The sequence below is a fragment of the Monodelphis domestica genome, chromosome 1, assembly GCF_027887165.1.
Source record: "Monodelphis domestica isolate mMonDom1 chromosome 1, mMonDom1.pri, whole genome shotgun sequence".
NCBI lineage: Eukaryota > Metazoa > Chordata > Mammalia > Didelphimorphia > Didelphidae > Monodelphis > Monodelphis domestica.
Genome location: NC_077227.1, coordinates 117,380,696 through 117,401,816, shown reverse-complemented (window position 1 = coordinate 117,401,816; position 21,121 = coordinate 117,380,696). Strand labels below are relative to the sequence as shown.

Here is a 21,121-nt window from a genome sequence, read left to right as displayed (position 1 = left end):
AATTGCATTTCTTGAACAAGAAGATAGGGTAGGCCTTGATTTTTTCCCATAAAACAAATTCAGTAAGTATAGAGCTGAATGTTTTACTGTATCCAAATTCCAATTTGAGTGTTTCAAGGATTACTATAGTGTCCAGAGCCAGATTACAAAAAGTATCTTCAGAAATTAGATTGAAACCAATAGAATGCTATGTAGGAATGCTTAACTTTAAAACTGAGAACAGCATTTCAATCTGAATGGGAAAGCTTCATTAATTCAGACTCCTTTTCCATCTGGGCCAAAGGTGACCTTGGCCAATATCCATGGAGAAGTTTGCTGAGGGCAAAAGCTGCTCATGAGGCCCAAAGGTTCAGCAATCATTACTCTAGACCAAAAATCACTTAGCAGCAGCTTCAACTTTCCAGCTTTTTAAAACAAGTATCCTTCCTAGCTGGTTAACTTAGCTGGGCAGGACGATATTTTGGGAACCTTTCCCCACATGATACACCTCTTGAGTTCTGATTTTCCATCACACACCAAAGGGGATAAAGGACCCTCCTAAAAGTCCATGGTACAGATGTGCATACTGGCAGATGGAGGGGTGGGGACAATGACACTCCCCCCCAAATGACATTAAAAAAAGATTTGTCAGAAAAGGAAACCAAGACTAAGAGAGGTGAAGCATCACTGAATTTGCAAAAATGATTAAAGTTGAAACATAGGATACAACTTGATGCTATGCTGGATCTGTCCTATTGACAGTGGATCAAGATTATGGTTGTCAATTGGAAGAGATGAGAACAAAAAGCTGAGGAGAAATAGGAGGTGCACAGTATAGGGGAAAGAGGACTGACTCTGAAGTCTGAAGACCTGGGTTAGAATCTTTTTTTTTTTAACCCTTACCTTCTGTCTTAGAATCAATATTGTGTATTAGTTCCAAGGCAGAAGAGTGGTAAGGGCTAGGCAGTGGGGGTTAAGTGACTTGCCCAGGATCACACAGCTGGGAAGTGGCTGAGGTCAGATTTGAACTCAGGAGCTCCCATCTCTAGGCCTGGTTCTCAATCCACTGAGCCACTTAGCTGGCCTCCCTGGGCTAGAATCTTGACTTGGATACTTGTCTGTTCTGTTACCCTGGGTAAGTCACTAAAACTTTATGAAACCAGGTTCCCCAACTCTAAATGATGCCCTCTTTCCACTCTACCACAATACCTCTGAGAGATTTCTTAGTATTTTACCACATCTTACCTTTCTACAAGCAGCCACTATATTCCAAGGTGTAGGGGCAGGTAGCAGTGGCTGGTTCAGGAATCTAATTCTAGGTATTGCTACTATTATCACTGAATGATCATCTTTCCCATGAACTAGTCATTTAGTTCCTTGGAACTGCTTGGTTTAGAAAAGGGAAATTTAACATAAGGAAGCAACCTGGTCTGCTGTGACACCATCAGAGTATCTGAAAGGTGAACTTCAAAGTATTTCAGTGCAATCACTGAGAACTGATAGTTAGAGCAGGCAGGGTAAATTATTCACTTATCTGGGAACTGAGCCAAACAAAGCTTAAGATTTTTCTGTAAAATAAAAAGTGCTAAAGATGGGGGCAAATAGGAACAAAAATTTTCAACCAATACACCTAATTATATTGTTAGGCATCACTGTTTGTCCTTTAAACTATCATGATGTTTATTCTGAATTTCCTTTATTACAAAACATACTTTCCTACTCAGATATTACAATTCATTACTTAAATCTAAATTTAAGAAACCTGAATCATAGTATCTGCTTCCTCCAGGAATTTTAATGTAAAATGAGCTTCATGAAAACACTTATATTGAGTTTCTTGGGTAGTGATTTGCCCAGTACAAACAAATTTGAAATTAGTCTCTTGAGTCAAGTGCTGAGAAGACACAGCTTGGAAAATATATGGCTTTAGAAACAACAAATTACTTTAGTATTCATTTAATGAAGGGAATGTCATAAAAATGTTAATAAAATCAGGAATATAAAATGTTATAAGCTAGAGCAGAGCCACAGATTTTGTGAAACTTAATTTGTTTTCAAATTTTCAGGCATAAATATGAATTTTTGCACAATGGGGCTACGCCGGAGATCCAGATTACAGTTCCCCCAAAGAAGATTGGAATCCTACTTGACTATGACAGCTATAGATTATCATTTTTTAATGTGGATATTGCACAGCATCTTTATACATTCAGCTATCCGCTTCAACATTTTGTGCAACCCTGTTTTTCTTTGGAAAAGCCTGGGATGTTAAGAGTATGTATTGGAATTTCAATGCCAAAGTTTGCCACATTCTTCTAGACTAGATTAGTGTGTAATGGTTAAGATCAATTTTAGGGAAAAAATGTGAGGTTGGCTAAAATGGTCCTTGATGCCCTCTATTTCCCCTTTTGTTTTCTTTTTCCCTCTTTGCTCCCTAGGTCCCCACCTCCCCAAACTCAGATGCTCTCATGCCAGTCTTTCCAGTTACATTAAAAAACTATTATTCATAAAACCATAGAATTAGAGCTGGAAAGGATCTTAAAAGTCATCTAGTCTAACCTCTTCATCTGACACAGGAAACTGATGCCTACAGAGAGATGTAGTGACTTGTCTAAGGTAACATTGATAGTAAGTAGAACTGTCCAGTTCAGGATTTCTTTCAGGATACCATATTAGACCAAGTCATATCCCTAGAAGTACAAGAATTTTAAAGAGAAGTTGAAATGAATCCCCTAATAATAATAATATCCAGGGGAGTGAGACATTTTGAGGACTCCTTATGAACCCACAATCACATCAATTAGTGAGTACAACAGAACATGCTACAACGTGACTCCTTTCCTTCAGCAACCTTCCAAATAGGATCAAATAGCTGCATATCCTGTTTTGCACAAGGTACTATGGTAGGTATTATGGGAGATAAAATAATGTAAGATACGGGTCTTATCCTCAAGAAACACTCTATCCCTAAAAAACCGAAGGCAAAAAGTTAGTGTCTAGGCCTCCATGCCATGTCTTTGCCAGGCCATTTCTAAACCATGCTACCCTACCATTCCTTCCCCTATTAGAACTAAAGCTTCTTGAGGACAGCCTGCTGGCTTGTATCTGCATCCCCAGTACTTAACAAAATTACAAACATAGTGCATAATAAATGCTTTCTTGTTCATTTTGGAGAGATCCCTGTGTATGGGGATAGTTAGGAAGAGCTTCACAGGGGAAGCAGGAATTGACTGAAGCAGAAATACCAAATTATACGGTTATCACATAAGTGTTCAAGGGGTAGTGACTGGGTCCCAATCTTTTGAAAAAGGGGAAGGGAAACAAAGATTTATGGGTGAGAGGCAGAGGATTAAGAGATAAATGATCAAGTAGGGAAAATTTGGTAATCTGGATAGTTGGGAAGTGTGATGAGCTTAAATGTGGGGTGCATCGCCTGAGCTCTGGATAAAAACTCACCACACTACACATCATAACTGAATTTATAAATTTCATAACTTATACAATTTATACATTTATAAAAGTGGGCTCACTCATATATACTTCCATGAACATATATAAAATATCCCATAGTAAATCAGCCACTTTGAGATTCCTTCCTATATAGCAAGACTGCCTCTTCTAGCCAAACTGGATTGTTTATGTTGATGCCCTTGTATTTGGCTCTTTCCCTTTCAGTAACCCTCCTTCAGGACTTTATCGCAGGAGCTGCTGCAGGGGCTTCTGTTCTGTTTTACCTTATTTGATCTACCATTCATTCTGTGAAACTGATCAGGATAAAAGTGTCAAATTGTTTCTGCTCAAAAGACTTTATGTATGTCTCTCACTGCCGAGAGGGTAAGCCTAATGACACGGTTCAATTTCGTTCCTACATTCTTGGTGTTTGCATTGTCTGCATCAACATATGCTGCACATTCCCACTTCCAGGCCATGGTCTGTACCAGTAGCTCACATTTACAAAGCACACTATCTTCTGCTTTGTGACATAAGCACTGTCAGATTGTTTTTTACAGACCAAAAGGTCAAGCTACCCCCCCAAGGTCACATAGCTCAGAAACTCCTGAACCCAGACCTGATTGCAGGCTCTAACCTTTTCTCACTTTAGCACGGGGGATTCAAGCACCAGCTGCACACTCTTTCCGCTCCCCACTCCCCGCCTTATAGGAAGCCTTCACCACCCCAGCCCTTGAACTCTTCTCTGAATTCAACATTGCTAAGTAAACTAAATTGTTGAGTTATTTTGGAGTCGTTTTCCTCCTCATGGAAAGAATTAGAACTGGAGCTTTAGCACAAGATCAAGCTGCTTAATATTTGCTAAACCTAATAGAAGCCTAGTAAGTTGTTTGACAAAGAAACAACATAGTCCAGAAAAAGAACACCCGCAGTCCTATCTGATGGGAACATTTTGCTGTTGGTGTCCTCTCATGTGAGGGCTGAATATAGCTTTTCTCAAGATGGTAACGGGGAACCAGCAGTGCAGAGATGGGAATTTCTGGAGCAAGAAAGGATGAGAGGAATTGAAAAGCAACAAATATTTAACAGCAGAGAATATAAATTAGTTAAACAATTATTCATTTAAAAGGCTGCTTCACACAGAAGGGAGAATGACTGAGTTGGAAATCACCAATCACTACCACTTTGATGCTCGACTGTCAGTAAACTCTACCCTAACCAGCTTTATTTCTGTTAATCATGTTTCAGGTTTCCATTAGTAAATTTAAAAACCTGGTAGTCAACTTTTAAGTTCTGCATGTATATAATAATACTGTTATATGAAGCAAATTATAAAACTGTCCGGCATTAATGAAACTAGAATGTTTATATAGTATTGAAATTAATGTCATGTATTTCAACTTGTCTGTGTTCTAATCTCACCACCAAATCTTTATCACACTTGGAATAAGCCTACTTAAAATTCCCCATCATTTTTAGCACCCAATAAAGTATGACAAAAAGAATAAGATGGCTTTATGTTTTGAAAAGCCCCATCTACTGGAGAAGCATAGCTTCTAATCTCATGTTATTTTTTGAATTAACAACTTTCCCAATCATGTGGTAAGATTCATTTCCAGAATAAAATATATTAAAGAAATATAATGGTGTAGTTTTTCCTTGACACTGTTCAAAATTTTATATGGCTTCTTCGTAAAAGAGAAAAACCCAGGACCTAAGATTTTTAATAAAATTTTATTTGTCTTAAAAGTAATGACACCCAAAAGAAACAAATGTTAGGATAATTCAAGTTACCTTGCTTTTCTTCATCAGTAAGGCATATTGTCATTTCTGATGTCCTTTCTCCCTTTCTACCAAACATTAAGAAATAAACTTCATCTAAAACCAAAACCTGTTTTTGCAAAAACATCAGTCACTCAATGCAACACCTGAAGTCTTTCCATTCAGTGGTATGGCTCGCATAGCTTGTTTCAGTCAAGAAGACACACCCCATCACTTTTATATGAGCCTGTTGGGGGGAAAAAAGCCAAGAAATCACACAGAGAAGTTGCTGTATGAATAACAAAGACTTCTTATATAGATTTAGAGCCACTGAAGGCTATACAGTGAACATACAGGAAATATCAAAAGCTTTCAGTTCCATTACTAGTTTTATTTCTAATTTATGTAGCTCTTGGCAATTTATCCAAGGGGTGTCTGTCAGTTTTGTATTTCAGGATTGAGAATGAGCTAGTGTAGGCTTAACATCATTGATTATTACAAAATTACAGGAAAGAATTTTTTTAAAAATTGGGTGGGATTGTAGTCATCATAAAACACAAGATACACATTCAGGTAGAATTAGAGTAATAATTTCCTACTGATACATAATCCCTTAAATATGTACAATAAAGTTTTTGAAGATATAAGCTTTCATGAAATTAAATAAAAACTTAATAAAATTCATGGCCAGCAAGGCATTTCTTTTAATAATACATCACATTTAATCAAAGAAATACTAGATTTAAGGCTCCTCTTAAAAGTAATTTGGCATATCCTCTCCCTCTCCATTTACATATACATTTGAGAAAGGATTCCAGAAAACTAAGAGAGGATCCTACATGGCCCAGAACAAACAACCAGAACCACTCTTCTTTCTTCCTCCAGTCAATACTTTTAATTCTTACTATTTATGCAGAAAAGATCCATTATAGACCATATAAAGGTCTAGGTGGTAGAATGGATAGAATACTGGGCTTGGAGTTGGCAGCTAAACTGCTCAGTGGAACAAGCCAGGTATGGAGAGGGGAGGTTCTGGGCTCAAATCTGGTCTCAGACATTGTCTAGCTATGTCACTTTGGGCAAGTCACTTAACCCCCAATGCCTAGCCCATACCATTCTTCTGCTTTGGAACCATATTGGTTCTAATATAGAAAGGTTAAAAAAAAGAAAGAAAAGAAAAAGAAAAGTCAGGGAGAATAAATGGAAGACTATTGCCATAGTCTAGTGGAAAGCTTGAACCAGGGGAGTGGATAGAGTTAAGACAGAAGGGGCTGGCAGTGTGTCAAGCATAACGTTTTGAAGTACTGAAACTGGGTACTTAAGAGTGGTGGCCTGGGGGGGAAAAACCCCAGGGAAGCTAAAAAAATGGTGGAAGGGGAGAAAGGTACAAACATTTATTAAATGCCTACTATGTGCCAAGTACTATGCAAAGTGCTTTACAAATATTATCTAATTTGATAAAGGAAAGGGTTTTGGAAAAAAGATAATTTCTATTTTGTACATATTAAATTTAGATCTCTGTGAAGATTACATTTAACTCTCCCCTGATTGTGAAAATGAAAATAATTAACTCTCCCAATTGTGAAAATTAAATTTGTAACCCCCACCTATTTTTAGACTTAATCACCAAAAATGTAAACAACCTACTTGAAAGTTGAGTAGGACGATTTGCCCATTTTTAGGTCTAATCACCAAGAGTGTAGACATCCCACTTAATCAGAGTGGGAGGTCTGTGACCCACATGTGCAGTGGTGGGTGACAAATCAGAATCGACTGACTGCCTCCTGGCAGCCCTAAGCAACATTTTAGACTATGATATGTTTACATAAAAAGTGGAGAAAGACACAGGAAATGACACAAGAGAAAGTGTCTTTAAAAGGGAGCAGCAATTTCCTAAAGGCAGTTCTACTGACAGTTTTTCATTCTAAAAAGTGGAGGCTGGTGAAGAATGTGCTGATTGCACCTGAGACCCTGTTCCTGGCAAGGCTCTTCTACTGACATGCAGTGAGTGAAAAGAGCTGACTCTTTCCTAGATATTTTCTGAAGAGACTGGCCTCAGGAGAGACTTCCCCAGGTCCTTGGCTTTGCTGAGGCCAGCTAAGGACCAATTCTCTCTGCCCAGGTTAAGCCAGGGGCTGGGCCTAAATTACTTAGTGGTTAGGCTAGATATCTTACCTTATCTTCTCTCTGATTTTCTTATTTAACTCTTCTATATTTTGTAAATAAATCTCTTTGGAATAAATTAAATTCCTGGCGACCACACTCTTAGTAAATCAAGTCCAACCCTTTAACCCCCTTCCCCCCTTACATCTCTATGCCACTTCCAGTTAAGAGATATCCAATAATGCAATTACAGCTCAGAGACTAAGGATGGTAATAGAGGTCTGAGAATCACTTGCATAGGGATGATAATTAAACCTTTGGGGGCAATTGAAGTTAAGTAAAAGAAGCATCTGTGAAGACTGGATTTAGCTATTTCCTGATTGTAACAATGAAGATACTTAGTTTAACAAAATCAAGAATGTCTTGGGAACTCTAAATTACTCCATCCTACTTAGACTGTACTTTAGAGGAAGATACAAGTTGTAATCTCCTGATTGAACAATAAAGGTTCTTAACTCTTACCTTATAGTGAAGCTAGAACTTTAAGTTAAGTCTATTTTAAGATCTTACTACAAAAAGGTGTTAACTATAAAGGTTAAATTAATCATAAAAAGGTTAAGTAACTCACAAAAGGTGAACTTAACAAAGAAGTGTTAAGTAGTTCTACTGATATATTTTAATCAAAGAAGATGAGAACTCTATATTGGCTCACTTCCTCTCTCTGGGGCCTTTTGAGGCAGAGAGTTGGCTGATAGCAGCATGCTGGGCCTTTTGGCATCTTAGTGTGGCTACAAGCTATTGTCCGGTTCGGTGGCGAGTTTCTGGCTGAGTTTCCCTCCTTTACTTTTCCAACTTTATCCTTTTAGAAGCCTCTAATCTTCTTCAGACCTAGAGGAGGGAATTTTAAACTGCCCCTGGCACAGGCCAGGCAGGAGAAATTCTATATCCTCTTCTCTCCTTCTCCTTAAATTCCTTCCCTCTATATTAATTAAATTACCATAAATTTCCAGATTGAATAAGGCATTTTATTTGGCATTTCCCCTGGCGGCCAATTAAATCTAGATTTTAAGTTACAATCCTAAAATTATCTTGACACATCTGATTCCAGGATCTGTCTTTTCCTCACTATAACACAACATAAAGAAGAGGACCCAGAAGAGAACAGTTATATGGACAATAAGCCAGCAGAAAAAGGGATGGGCAAGTAACCCGGGGAAAATAGTGCAGCAAGAGCCAAGATGGGCCAGGTCTCAATTGCAGCAGATATCAAGAAGAATGACAAAAAGTCCTCAGATTTGGCAATTAAGAGCTCATTAGACAGAGTAGTTTCTATTTAGTAACAAGATTGGGAGTCAGAATGCTAAGGAGTGAGAAATGAAGAGAGAGAATATAACAGCTTTTTCTAGAAATCTAGCAGTGAAAGGAAAGGTATGAAAGATGGCAGCTTGAGGAAATATTAAGTTCTAAGTAAAGTTTAAGGATGGGGGAAGACCTAAGAGTATTGTAGGCTACAGGAAAAGAATCAAGAAAGAGGAAAGGCTGAAGATCAAAAAGAAAAACTATGGCAGCAACCTGCTCCAACAAGAGGGTATAGAAGTAAGGATTAATAATATATTTAAAGCTTAGCTTCAGTGAAGTAGTAAAAGATCTTATCAGAATGGAAAAAAATCAAGAAATAGTGGGATAAGATGTTGAAGGGTTCCGAGACAGAAAAAATAAATGAGAATAAATGGCTTATATTTTTTCAGGAAAGCATAATGCAAGTTCCTCAGTTATAAGGGCTTCAGAGAGGTTTCTTTGTGTAGAAAAGGACACAGAATCCATTATGGAAGAGTAGAAGTGCTTTGTTACAGGGTCATAACTTTCTTGTTGACAGTTTGGTTGACTGACTTTAACCAGCTTTTTTCAACAGTAGCAAGTGGATGGTCAGAATACTGGATAGGGATGTGACAAGGCATGAGAATTGATTGTATACTGGGATGAAGGATCTGAAAGTAGAGAACTCTATAGAATTGAACTAATTACAGCTGTAAATGTGAAAAGGGGACAGAGTTTAAGTCACAACACAGATGATAACCTAAAAAAGTTATGAAAAACTTAAAGGTCCTGGTGAAGAAGAGTTTATGGACTACATTTTTTAGTCTCCTAGCTGTTAACTAAAACTCTCTCTTACAAATCACCCTATTTCAACGTGCACTCCTAATCTCCCAACTGCTGAGGCTTTAACTCTGGAATCAATTACTTTATCTTGTTTTCCATATCTATTGTGGGCATGCTGTTTTTGAGGCACTGATAAAACATTCAGGAGGACATGCCCAATAGGGAGTTGATGATTTAGGACTAGAATTCAGAAGAAGCTTAGAGTTATTGATATTTATAACAGCAATAACTACTCTGGGGAAAAAGTAAAGCTTACCCTCTAATGCGACATTTCTCTACTAGTTATGAATCATTTTATAATGTCAGAATATGGCAAACTTTATTTCACTGTTGGTTGATGAAGTAGGACCTGAATTCATCTTGAAGACAGGGCCTGTTCCAACGACCTTTTCATTTAGGAGGCTAGTATCAGAAGAGTCAGTATGACTTCAATGACTCCACTTTCTTAGGCCTCCAGGAGATTCAAATTCTGAATGGAGACATTTTCTCCTTTGAATGTCAGAATATTCATATCACAACAGGTCAATTCTCTTACTTTCAAAAATTCAAGCTTAGACCTGAATCTTTAAAGTCTTTGTATACTCACTTCATTGCAATTAATAGCTGTTGAATGAATTCACTACATGCAAGTAGAAGATGAACTCCATTATCTGAGAATAAATCCCAGAGTCAGTATTTCCTTTGTTGACCGTAAGTAAGAAGTCCTAGAAGGAATGAAACAATTTATAAGACATAAAAAACTATGTGTCAATTGTGTTACTCTGGAATTCAAGTAAAACATCCCCCTTTCTTTCTTAAGATTTATGCTGGTTTGTTGGCTCCATATACATTTCCCCCTAAAACTCTTTGTTTTGCTTTTGTTTCTCCCTGTGCTGGTGTAAAAAATAGACTCGAATACAGGACTACAATCCCCATGAGCCTTTGCTCCACTTCCCCAGAATGCCTTGTAATCTCACCTGGGCCGAGATCGAGAAGATATTTAAGCAAAGGCTTTTGAAGTCTTGGGGCCTTTTGGACTTCCGTTTTTGGAGCAGAGGCGTCTCTTCCATGATGTGAGGTTATTTTGTCTAGGCCTCTGGCCTAGGCACATGTTTCTTACTTGTATATTCTTAATCTTTAACCTTTAATAAACCTCTAAAAAATATATATTCCTTGCAGAGAGAAACTAATTTCTACCTGCCTCAGTCTCCCCCTCTCCCCTAAATTTTAATCTTTACACTGGCCAATTGAAGCAATACTCATAGGAAGATAAAACTATCCCTAGTTTCCAGCTTCTGACAGAACCATACTTCTACTTTCACTTGCTTAATTCTATAACAAAAACTTGGGTATGAACTTCGTAGTTTCCTTTGTTCACACTCCCAAAGCCAAATTGCTTTTCTCAAGAGGCACACTGGTCTTTCTCCAAGAGTTTTATGTTCAAAAGGGGCTAGAGACACACACACACACACACACACTCTCTTCAAAGGGGTCAATGACTCACAAAATGTCCAGCAGGAAAATACCAGTTCCTACCCAACCCCACCAAGTCCCTATGGAATTCTCAGTTGTATACTTTAAGTATAAAGAAGAAATGACATTGGATACAGTCCCATTCTCAAAAGCCTTCTCACTTAAACTTGTCTTTTTAGTACCTGCAAATAAATGAAAACTAACTGGCAGTATTGGCACACATGGTTGTGTATTCCTCAAAAAAATAAAAATAAAAAATAAAATTCAGAATTTGATAAAGGACTAGAGGAAAGAAACATTAAGCATGTTTACAGAACTTTGGTATGAGGTAGACTACTAGAAAATGTAAGGTTAGTACATTTCAGTGCTTTTTTAAAAGACTATATAACTGACAAAATTGTCAAATCATTTTGATTGCTATTTTCTAGACAATTAGCTAGGCTTGCTTAACCTTTAAATACCAATCAGAAAAGTATGAGAAACATAGGAGTGCCATAGGTAAGTAAATTCTATTTAGAAAGTTTATCTGTTTTAAACTATTAAATCATGTTAGAATAGTGATTTTCTCCTTTCTCTAACGAATTAATAGGAAACTTTAGAAGCTTGACTATGTATAAGAATTCTTGAATTCAAAAGGTAACAGAAGCTCAATACTCATTATTAATTATTAATGTAAACTCATTATCTCAAGGAACAGAAGACAGGAGCTACAAAAAGTTCTGCTCTAGCTCGATAGCACTTTTCAACCAAAATGTAGACATAATGGCACCTCATGAAAATGTAAAAATGAGGGCTACTAACCATTTAAAAACATCAGTCTTTCACTGAAAGACATTAGCACATTTTCTTTGCACACCTAAAGCATAACTTCAAAATTCTGATGTCATATTTATTCCTATGTGTCAGACAATAAAATCCTTTATTTTAATGAGATGCTTACCAGTTTTTTCCTCTTCCATTTTTTCCCCTTCAGGGTCATTTGAGAAAAAAAAAAAGGTCTAAATAGAGGACTATCCTAGAATCAAAGAGGAGTCAGGGAATATCTAGCTGTTAAATTAACCCTGTCCTTGTTACTGTGCAACTTTGGGTGTAGAATTGTTATGTAGCAAATGAAGGTTAGATTATCTTAAAAAGTATGTTATATTAAAATACTAGGTCCCAATTAGTGTGAAGAATAAATTCCCTGATGTGATCACATTATTTGAATGCACATTGTATCATCTAACTTCTATGAATTTGACCTAGCTTATCTCATTTCCAGTCTAAATGGACTATTAAAGTTCCTAAATCTCAGTGGAAATTAAGTTTAAAAGAAAAATTTGCTTGACAAAGTTCCTTAGGTCCTTGCCTTTAGTAGGTCTGAAATAAACCTAAACAAAGCATTGAGGGCTTAAGATATAGTAGGTGGAAGACCAACTTTTTGGCAAAAGAAATAAACAACTACCTGATATTAGTTTGTTATACAATTTTTAAATTTAAAGCCAGAGATTCTTAGCTTCTTTTAAAATGAATGTGTAAAACAAAAAAGCCAATTGTCTTAAAACCTTAAAAATTAACAATAAAGAAAAAAAGATTCTTTTCACAATAAGCAAAAGAAAAATTAAAGCATTTTCATTAATAAGCAAAGCAGAGATAAGGTACATGGTAAAGAAATGCCAGAAAAACAATTTTAACTCTAAGAGCTATTTCTCTGGAATCAAATCTGCAGATTTCCAAAGAACTCTAAGGACTCTATCAACACAGCCATTTATAATATTTAATGGATGATTCAAAATTTGAGTTTATTTTTAGAGGATGAAAAGAACTAAATAAATAAGTCCTAAGCCCTCTTTCCCTTTAATATAACAAATTTATCTACAATAATGAATATTAGTCTTCAAACTCCAAGAAGGCAGGGCAGTACTTTCCAAAGCAGTGCTTTGCAGAGAGCTGGCACTAAAAAGTTAGGGGATAAATAACTATAGTATTAGAGTGCTAAATTTCAGAGAATGTAGTGGGAAGATCATTGAACTTAAGCTGGATCTGGGTTCAAATCTTATCTACTTGTATCACTACAGAAGTTATTTTACCTTTTAGAACCTCAGTTTCTTTATATATAAAATAGGAGTAATACTTATACCTACCTTAAAGGATCATGAAGCTCAAATGAAAATGTACAGAAAATAATGTATGAACTCTAAAAGTGCTACCAAAGTATTAGCTATTATTATTAAGCAATCCACAATGAAAAATTTTCTTTTTGGCAGACTTTCTAAGATATGTTCAGTTGAAAATGAAATAGCAATTAAACGACAAAGTCACAGGACTTAACGACAAAACAGAAATTAAAAAGATCATAGGATTTTATAGGTTCATGCATGATTCTAGAACTGGAAGATCCTTTCTACTTCTTCATTTAAAAAGAATTAACAGAGACACTACCAAGTGAAGTAACTTCCAATTTTGTACAGGTACTTAATAGCAAAAACTATAATCTCTTTCCAGGTCTTGATTCCAAATTCAGTATTAATAGGGAGCCAGATAAACCTACTGAAAATATCTATAACTATCAAGAATTTTCTCCTCAGATAAGGGCTAATTTATGCTACAAGAAATATGTGGCACTAGTAACAAAATGGAATTTAAGCACCACATAGTCAGTACTGTTGTCTTTGTGTCACTAAAGCCTATGTATACACATAGATTTTTAATAAATCCATACATGAAAAACAACATGAGAAGATTCTGTTAGGTATGGCCACCTAGAAATCAAGAAATTGCTTTATTGTATGTTTGAAGTTTCTAGTCCCAGTTCTGGACATTAACAGTGATTTTGAGTTCACATGTAAAATGAAAGATTGGGGCAAGATGTTTTTTCTAACACAAGTTGTCAAAACTTGTCTGCTCAAGAAGTTACCAACCTAATACAGGACCTCACCTCACAATTGGGGCTATTTAAAAGGCCTTCTAATTTTTGTCTCGAACCTCAAGTCTCTCTCCCTACTCTAATCTATGCTTCACTTACAAAGTGATTTTCCTAAAGCACAGGAAGCCTGTCATCCCCACTACTCAAAATCCAGTGATTCTCTATTCCCTCCAGGTTACTCTTTCATTTTATCTCAGCTTTGCATATTTTAGTAGCTCCAGATTTCACATCTTTGCCCTGGTTGTCCCCAGGACTGTAATATTCTGTTTCTTTATCTCTCTTAGCTTCCCTAGCTTCCTTCAAGACTTACCTCAAATCCCGTTTTCTACAGATTTTTCCAGTTGTGAGTGCACAAACCTGGCCCCAATTCCTTCCCTTTGGCATTATCCTTCCATTCGGTCTGTATGTTGTATGTATAGTTCTTTCTGTTATTAGAACGTGAGCTCCTGTTAAAAAAGAGAGAGAAAGAATGTGAGCTTCTCAAGGGCAGGAAGTTTTTTGCCTCTGTATCTCCAACTCTTTAGCACAGTGCCTGTTTCATAAGTAATGGTTGTTGAAATTGAGACTTCATTCTGGGTAGTACAGTATCTGAGATAGAGGGCCCTAGTTGAAATTTCAATTCTGCTTTTTACTCCTTGTGTGACTTTGGCCAAGTCACAATCCCTGCGGGCCCTTAGTTTCTCCATCTGTAGAATAAAGTTAAGTTAGAGGTTAAGGGCCCTTCCAGCTCTGATTCTAGGAAAGCAGAAGGGGACATCATAGCTACGGAAGACAGGGTGGCCTCAGGCCTTACGGAAAGGGAGCGGAATCCCCCCGGAGACCAACCGAAGTCCTCTTTTATTCCCTCCTCAGCGAAGCCCTCCCTCTCCTCGCCCCCAAAGAACAAAGATGTCGGGTCAAGTCCACCCTCGCTAGACCCCTGCTCCCAGCCCCTGACGTCCTCCTCTCTCTCCAACCCTGCTCATGCTCCTCGCCTGCCTGTCCCACTCCCTTGCCCCGAGGCCTAACAAAAGACAAACGGATGGAGGCCCAAGACGTTATCCTAGAACACCGCCTGCAGCCGCCAACAGTTTCGAACTACCGACTTGCAGGAGAGCATTTCCGGCGGAAGAAATGCGAACAGAGAGGAAGTCCCGCCCCTAGTCGCACGGCGCCACGCTACGCGGAACGTGTTATCGTCAGACGCTTTAAGGGGATCCCTCTAGCGTGTGTGTCTTTGATTTGGGGAAAGGCTCTGGGTGGAGTTTTAGGTTTTGGTTCAGAATTATTCATACCCTCTGGCTTTGGAAAGTCTACGGGTTTGGGAACGTGAAGAGAAAGGGAAGCTACCCAGATCCTAGAGAATGCAGCTAAGGGCATACTCGAGCAGCGAAACTTGGAGACCCAAGTTCTGAGTTCGGATTTCTGAGCCCCAGCTCCGGGCGTCTCTCAGAAGCCTTGAAGGGATCTCTCCTGAGTCGTTTTATCCGACACCGGGATGTTGAGTGCAGGACCCATTCAGACATAGAGCTAGGATCCGGCACATGCTGGGAAATGTTTAACAACCGACCCTATTTGGGGGAAAAAAGGTCCTTCGACAATTTAAAGTTTAATCTATTACTAACATCTTCCCCATTGCTTTCATAAAAACTAGACAACAAAACAACAAATCAGGCAACTGATTTATAGCGTTTGCCAATTTCTAAGGTGTAAATAAATGCTCACCCGGAAGATTTCACAACCAGCTTCAGCAGCTCCAAACTACAGCACAACCCTGCTCCGGGCAGAAGGGATCTTAGAAGGTATCCGAAAGATGGAAAAACAAAAACAAAAAAACAACCACTGATTTTGGAGTTCTGAATTCAGGGGACTTCAATAAAGCTAACCAGCGAAGTCAGATCTCAATTTTATTAGAGGGGGTTGGGCTTTAAGGTTCTATCCAGCTCTGAATTTATTTTTTTAATTAAAAATTTTTATTTTTTAAAATACTTTTTCCACGTTTCTATGATTCATTTTCTTTCCCTCCCCAGAGCTGACAAGCAATTCCACTGGGTTGTAATGTTATCATTTGATACCTATTTCCACCTTATTTGTTTTGCCATAGAGCAAACTTTTAAAGCCGAAACCCCAAACCATAAATCCATATAAAAAAGTGATAAATGATGTCAAATTTTTCTTTTGCTTTCTACTCCCACAGTTCTTTCTCTCAATGTGGATAGCATTCTTTCTCTTAAGTCCCTTAGGACCTGGATTATTATATTACTACTAGTAGTAAAGTTCATGACATAGAATAGTTTCACAGTGTTTGACTTTCAGTGTACAGTGTTCTCTTAGTTCTGCTCATTTCACTTTGGAGGTCTTTGCAGTTATTCCATCACCATCAGATACCACAATTTGTTCAGCCATTCTCCAATCAAGAGACTCTCTCTTTTTCCAATTTTTTTTTTTGCCACCACAAAGAGTACCTATGAATATTTTTGTTCAAACATTTTTCATTATTATCTCTGGGGTTCAAACCCAGTAGTGGTATTTGCTGGATCAAAGGGTATTCAACTCTGAATTTATAATCTAGCCCAACTACCCTATTTTACAATTGAAGAAACTTAGGTCAAAAGAGATTAATTGTCCAAAGACACACAACTGTTAAATGGCATATTGTTTTTAATATGGTAATCTTTCACGGATTTCTCAAACTACTCAATTTACCGTTTTTGTGTGAGAAGCACTGATAGGGGCAGGGGAATGTCCATGGAGTTCTTATAAAGTAGTGCTCAATAGCAGCAGGAGCATTGGTAAGCAAAGCAATTTCCACTTATGAGAGTTTTTCCTGGTGTACCCTTGAGTGTGTAGGGATGGAGATTATACATTTCTTCTCACCTTCCATTCCATGTTTGGAAGGGACTTCAGAGCTCCTGTAGTCTTAATCTTTCCTGAAAAAAAAAATCCTTTGTTAGCATGCAAGGGTAGGAAGTTTTGCCTAAACAGACCAAAATCTACTTTTTTGCAACTCCGACCATCTTTGTGCGTTTTCATCCATGATGCATAGATGAGTGTGCACAAAGATACTTGTGCGTGAAGGAGATTTAAGTGGAAAAGTCGATGCACAGAGACAGTCCCACTCTCTCAGCGTTGGAAGCCTGGGTCCAGTGGCATGAAAAATCGTTACACCTGGAGACTTCCTCAGCTGCATTGGATGGCCATGTTGTCCTTTGTGTTCCAACACACCCTAAGCACTCCACAGTGCTTTGCTGCATCGCCCTCTCAGCTGTTGAACCTTCTTATTGGTTTCTTCTGTCTGTTCGCAACTCCACTCACTCCTAATTATACCCCTTGGAGCCAAGCAGAACAAGTTTAATCTTTTCCACTTGATTAGTCCTTTAAATACTTTTAAAACATCTTTAACACATCTTCCCTAAATCTTTTCTTCAGGCTAAACATTCCCTGGTTCTTTCCATTGATTCTCATCTGAGGTGATCTCAAAGTCTTTCAGCATCCTGTTGCTTTCTGAACATTCCAGTTTATTAACTTTCTTCCTAAAAATATGTACAGAATGAAAAACAATAGTCCAGTTATAGTCTCACGAGGGTGAACTTCAGTAGGATGGACAATCACCTTCCTACTTCCAAACACTGTCATTGGTTCTCTTTGAAAGGAAGGATATACAGCACATGCCTCTCATTCATTCTAGGCTAAGATCAAACTAATTTTCTTGACCAATTAATTACACTTGACTCATATTGAGTTTACGTCTCACTAAAATTTCCAGTTCTTTTCCAGATTTCCTTTGTGGCCACAATGCTTATACTTCTGAAATGGAACTTCATATTTTTTTTCTTAAAAATGTTTTATTAAAGTCAGCATAGAAAATCAAAGTAAACAACTAAACATGGTGACCAGCTACATTTAAACTGAATTTAGAAAATAAAGTATCAATAGAAAAATATTTTGTCATGGTGGATAGAGTGCTACCCTTGAAATCAGGAAGATCAAAGTTCAAGTCCGACTTTTGACATATATTAGCTTGTTTGAAAATGGGCAAGTCATCTAATACCCTCCAACAACTTTAAGACTATAAAGTTGCCTGTCAGCATTGGTAAAATGAATTCATACATTGGGAGCTCCTTCATTGAGGGTATTTGAGGTCCAGGTTAAAGAAAAAAACCCAACAACCAAAAAACTAAAATTTACATCAGGGCGATCACTCATTCTTATGATATCAGTGATCACATTATTTTTTAATTACTTCAGAATTTGTGACACTTTATATCCTTGGGGGAAAATTTTTATCTTTTTGTGGGTGAATTTGGAACCATGTCTGGGGAGTAATTCAGGTGATCAAACTGTGAATACAAATTTTGTCCCAAACCCTCCCACAGCTAATAGAAAGTACTTTGACATTGTAAAGAATCTAGTAATGTCAAAATTCACTTTTACATACATTTACAAACTACACACTTGAAATTTTCTGAATAATAAGCCTGTGTGACCTTATGGGATGAATTTTCCATGAAAGATGCCTCTTCCAAAGAACTTAGGTTTGAAGGTTGCATACATTTAGGTATCAAGAGAGGTGGAGCCATAAGAGATATTGGGGCCTTCCTTATATGAACAAAGTAGTCTAGAGCTTCATAATTAAGCCTCATTTACCTCTGGGCACTAAACACTTTTGAGTCCTGTCAAACTATCTGCTCAATTTTTAATCTGCTAATTTGGACTTTACTTTTTGGATTTCTCTACCAACTTTCTAAAATTTGGGTCCTCCTCTGTAGTCCTAGAATGATTTCTCCCAGTTCCCAGGAACAGCTCAATTTACTAACTCCTAGTTCAGTCCCCCATTTCACTGTCTGGTAATCAGGTCCATGCTCACCATAGAATTCTTACCAGAGGAGAAGATCTACATGAGAACTCTGCTGTTCCTAATTAAAACTTGTGCCATGAGCCTTTTTTTTGTCAATATCTTTTTGCCCCAAACCTACCCACAGAGGCAATGTCACCCATGGGTGTAGTGTCTGAGGGGGCACCTATGCTCACACGGAGAGGTCAGGTTTGCTTGTTTTTCATTATCCATGGGAAAGGAAGACATCAACCACATGGCTTCAACTCAGCTTCAGGGCCCTACAGGTAACTGCTGTGGAGGAGATACTCATTCCACTTACCACTAGTAACTCTTGCCCCTACTGATACATTTACTATTTATTTTAGTCACCATGGCATTATTCTTTTTTTAAAAAAAATCCTTACCTTCCATCTTAAAATCAACACTAAATATTGGTTCCAAGGCAGAAGAGTGGTAAGGACTAGAAAATTGGGATTAAGTGACTTACCCAAGGTCACACAGTGAGGAAGGGCCAGAGGTCAGATTTGAATGAAGGACCACCCATCTCCAGGCTTGTCTCTTTATCCACTGAGCCACCTTGCTGCCTCCCCCTTGTTAATTCTTAAACTTAAAACATTTCTTTACAGATAAGGCAAAAAATATTTACTCAGAAGGCAAAAACAGAAGTAACCATAACTTTTGCTCAAAAGAAGACAAAATCAGGATGATTAAAGCATAACAATTGCTCATTATTACAAAAGTAGGAATAATCAAAACAGCGGGTTTTCCTATAAACTTCATACAATGCCTATGAGGATTAGTCAGAACACATTAGTGGAGAAACATATATAGTTAGGGCACTCACAATTCTGCAACTCTTGATGTCCTTAGTCTCTTCAGTAACACTCCACGCCCTATAAAGCTACTTCTCTATTAGCTGATCCCCTTCTGCCAAGTTTTCCCTATAACTTCTCCTGACTTTTAACAGCTTCTAATGGTAGTCCATGTAAAAATCAAGAAATCTGCCTTTCAAGTATGAACACAACAATCCACATATAAGCTTCCCATAATGCCTACAGCAAAAAGTTCTTATCTTTACCACTTTTGTCTTGTCTTTACTGTAAGAAATCAGAAATTAAAGGAACACTGAAGTACAGTCATGGAATTCAGCTGCTTCAAGGAACTCTTTTCCCTTTTTTGGCAATAAGCGATACCAAGGAGCTGTCCATAGATAAAACTCATGCAAAAGAACTTGGGGACAGTAGCAGATTTCACCCTCTTCAATAGAGCTACAAAGAGCATTGACAAAGTTAGAAAATCAGAGAGTCTCAGAGTTGGAACTAACACCAAAAAACATTTAGCATAATCCATACCTGAGCAGAGCCATGATATCTTTAACAAGTCTTGGTTCAAAAGCCTCTAACAATGGAAAAGCTTCCTGCTACCAAAAAAAAAATACCAATCCATTTTGGGAAAGACCTAACTTCTTATACTAAACCAAAACTGACTTCTCTTTAACTTTGGTTTTTCTTAATGCTGTCCTCTAGGGCTAAATAAAACTAATCAAATTCTTCCACCATATGAAGAAACTAGGTGACGAAGTAGAGTTTGCTGGTTTTGGAATCATGAAGACCTATGTTTAAATATAATCTCCAAAACTAGTTCTGTAGCAAGTAATTGCTTAATTTCATCTCCCTCAGTTTCCTCACCTGCAAGATGACAAAAATAATAGCACCTACTTCCTAGGGTTGTTGTGATAATAAAATGAGAAAATAATAAGATTTATAAACTTTAAAGTGTTATATAAATACTGGCTATTATGATGATAGCTTTAAACTATTTGAAGACTTCTTATTATAATATCATCAAGTGTTATCTTTCCTAGTCTAAATATTCTTGTTTTAAAAAATCTATATTTGCTGGGGCTCTGAGTCTCCTCTGCATCAAGGTCTTCTTCTTCTTCTTCTTTTTTTTTTTTGGATAGTATATGACTTGGTCCTAGAACATTTTCCAGGGGTGGTCAATCAACAAGCTCTTGGAGGCTCTTGGGATAGAAATCCAAATGAATACAAAAGATAAACAAAAGACTTTCTATTTACATGGAGCTTGCATGGTGGTGGGGAAGACAACAATTATATAAATAAATATATAGGAAGAGAATAGATTTTTTAAAAGATTGTTTAGGAAGTAGGGCACTAAGAGTTGTGCTGATTAGTAAAGACATCATGTAAACAGCAGAGCTTGATTTTTGTCTTGAAAGAAGAGAGGGATTATATGAGGTGCAGGTGAGAAGGGAATAAATGTATTCTAGGCTTGGGGATTGCCAGTGCAAAGTTACTAAGAGAAGAACCATGGTGCATAATCACAGGGGGATCACATTCATGATGAACTAAAAGAGGTGAAGAAAAAGGAGAAGTCAGACAGAGAAGAGGCAAACCAAGAGCCACTACTGTCTAGAGAGGAGAGAGTGTCCCGGAGGAGATTTTAGTCAACACTGTAAAATGCAACAAATAGAT

At 37.5% G+C, this 21,121-nt stretch overlaps 1 protein-coding gene, 1 long non-coding RNA gene and 1 other non-coding gene across 6 annotated transcripts in view; 1 reads left to right on the top strand and 2 right to left on the bottom strand.

The window, feature by feature from the left end:
- The window catches only part of FSD2 (fibronectin type III and SPRY domain containing 2), a 74,507-nt gene extending 69,437 nt beyond the window's left edge, over positions 1-5,070 (top strand). The window contains exons 13-14 of one of the 2 annotated variants that reach the window (XM_056805727.1): positions 2,046-2,253; positions 3,655-5,070. In XM_056805727.1, the coding sequence (XP_056661705.1) occupies positions 2,046-2,253; positions 3,655-3,657 (211 nt within the window). In that variant the 3' untranslated portion in view covers positions 3,658-5,070. Of the gene's footprint in view, positions 1-2,045 lie in introns of both variants that reach the window. The other variant, XM_016428213.2, reaches the window with a different exon arrangement.
- Positions 5,071-5,144: 74 nt separating this feature from the next.
- On the bottom strand, positions 5,145-14,885 carry LOC103099770 (uncharacterized). 3 transcript variants are annotated; one of them, XR_001626447.2, is made up of 4 exons: positions 14,604-14,885; positions 14,121-14,256; positions 10,040-10,157; positions 5,145-5,437 (listed from the first exon to the last, which is right to left on the bottom strand). It is a non-coding gene; the product is annotated as an uncharacterized LOC103099770 (long non-coding RNA). The 3 variants fall into 3 exon arrangements; XR_001626448.2 differs by having other exon boundaries at positions 14,767-14,885; XR_460438.2 differs by having other exon boundaries at positions 14,121-14,885.
- LOC130456744 (small Cajal body-specific RNA 15) lies at positions 9,779-9,910 on the bottom strand. Its single transcript, XR_008915788.1, has one exon. It is a non-coding gene; the product is annotated as a small Cajal body-specific RNA 15 (non-coding RNA).
- Positions 14,886-21,121: the final 6,236 nt, after the last annotated feature.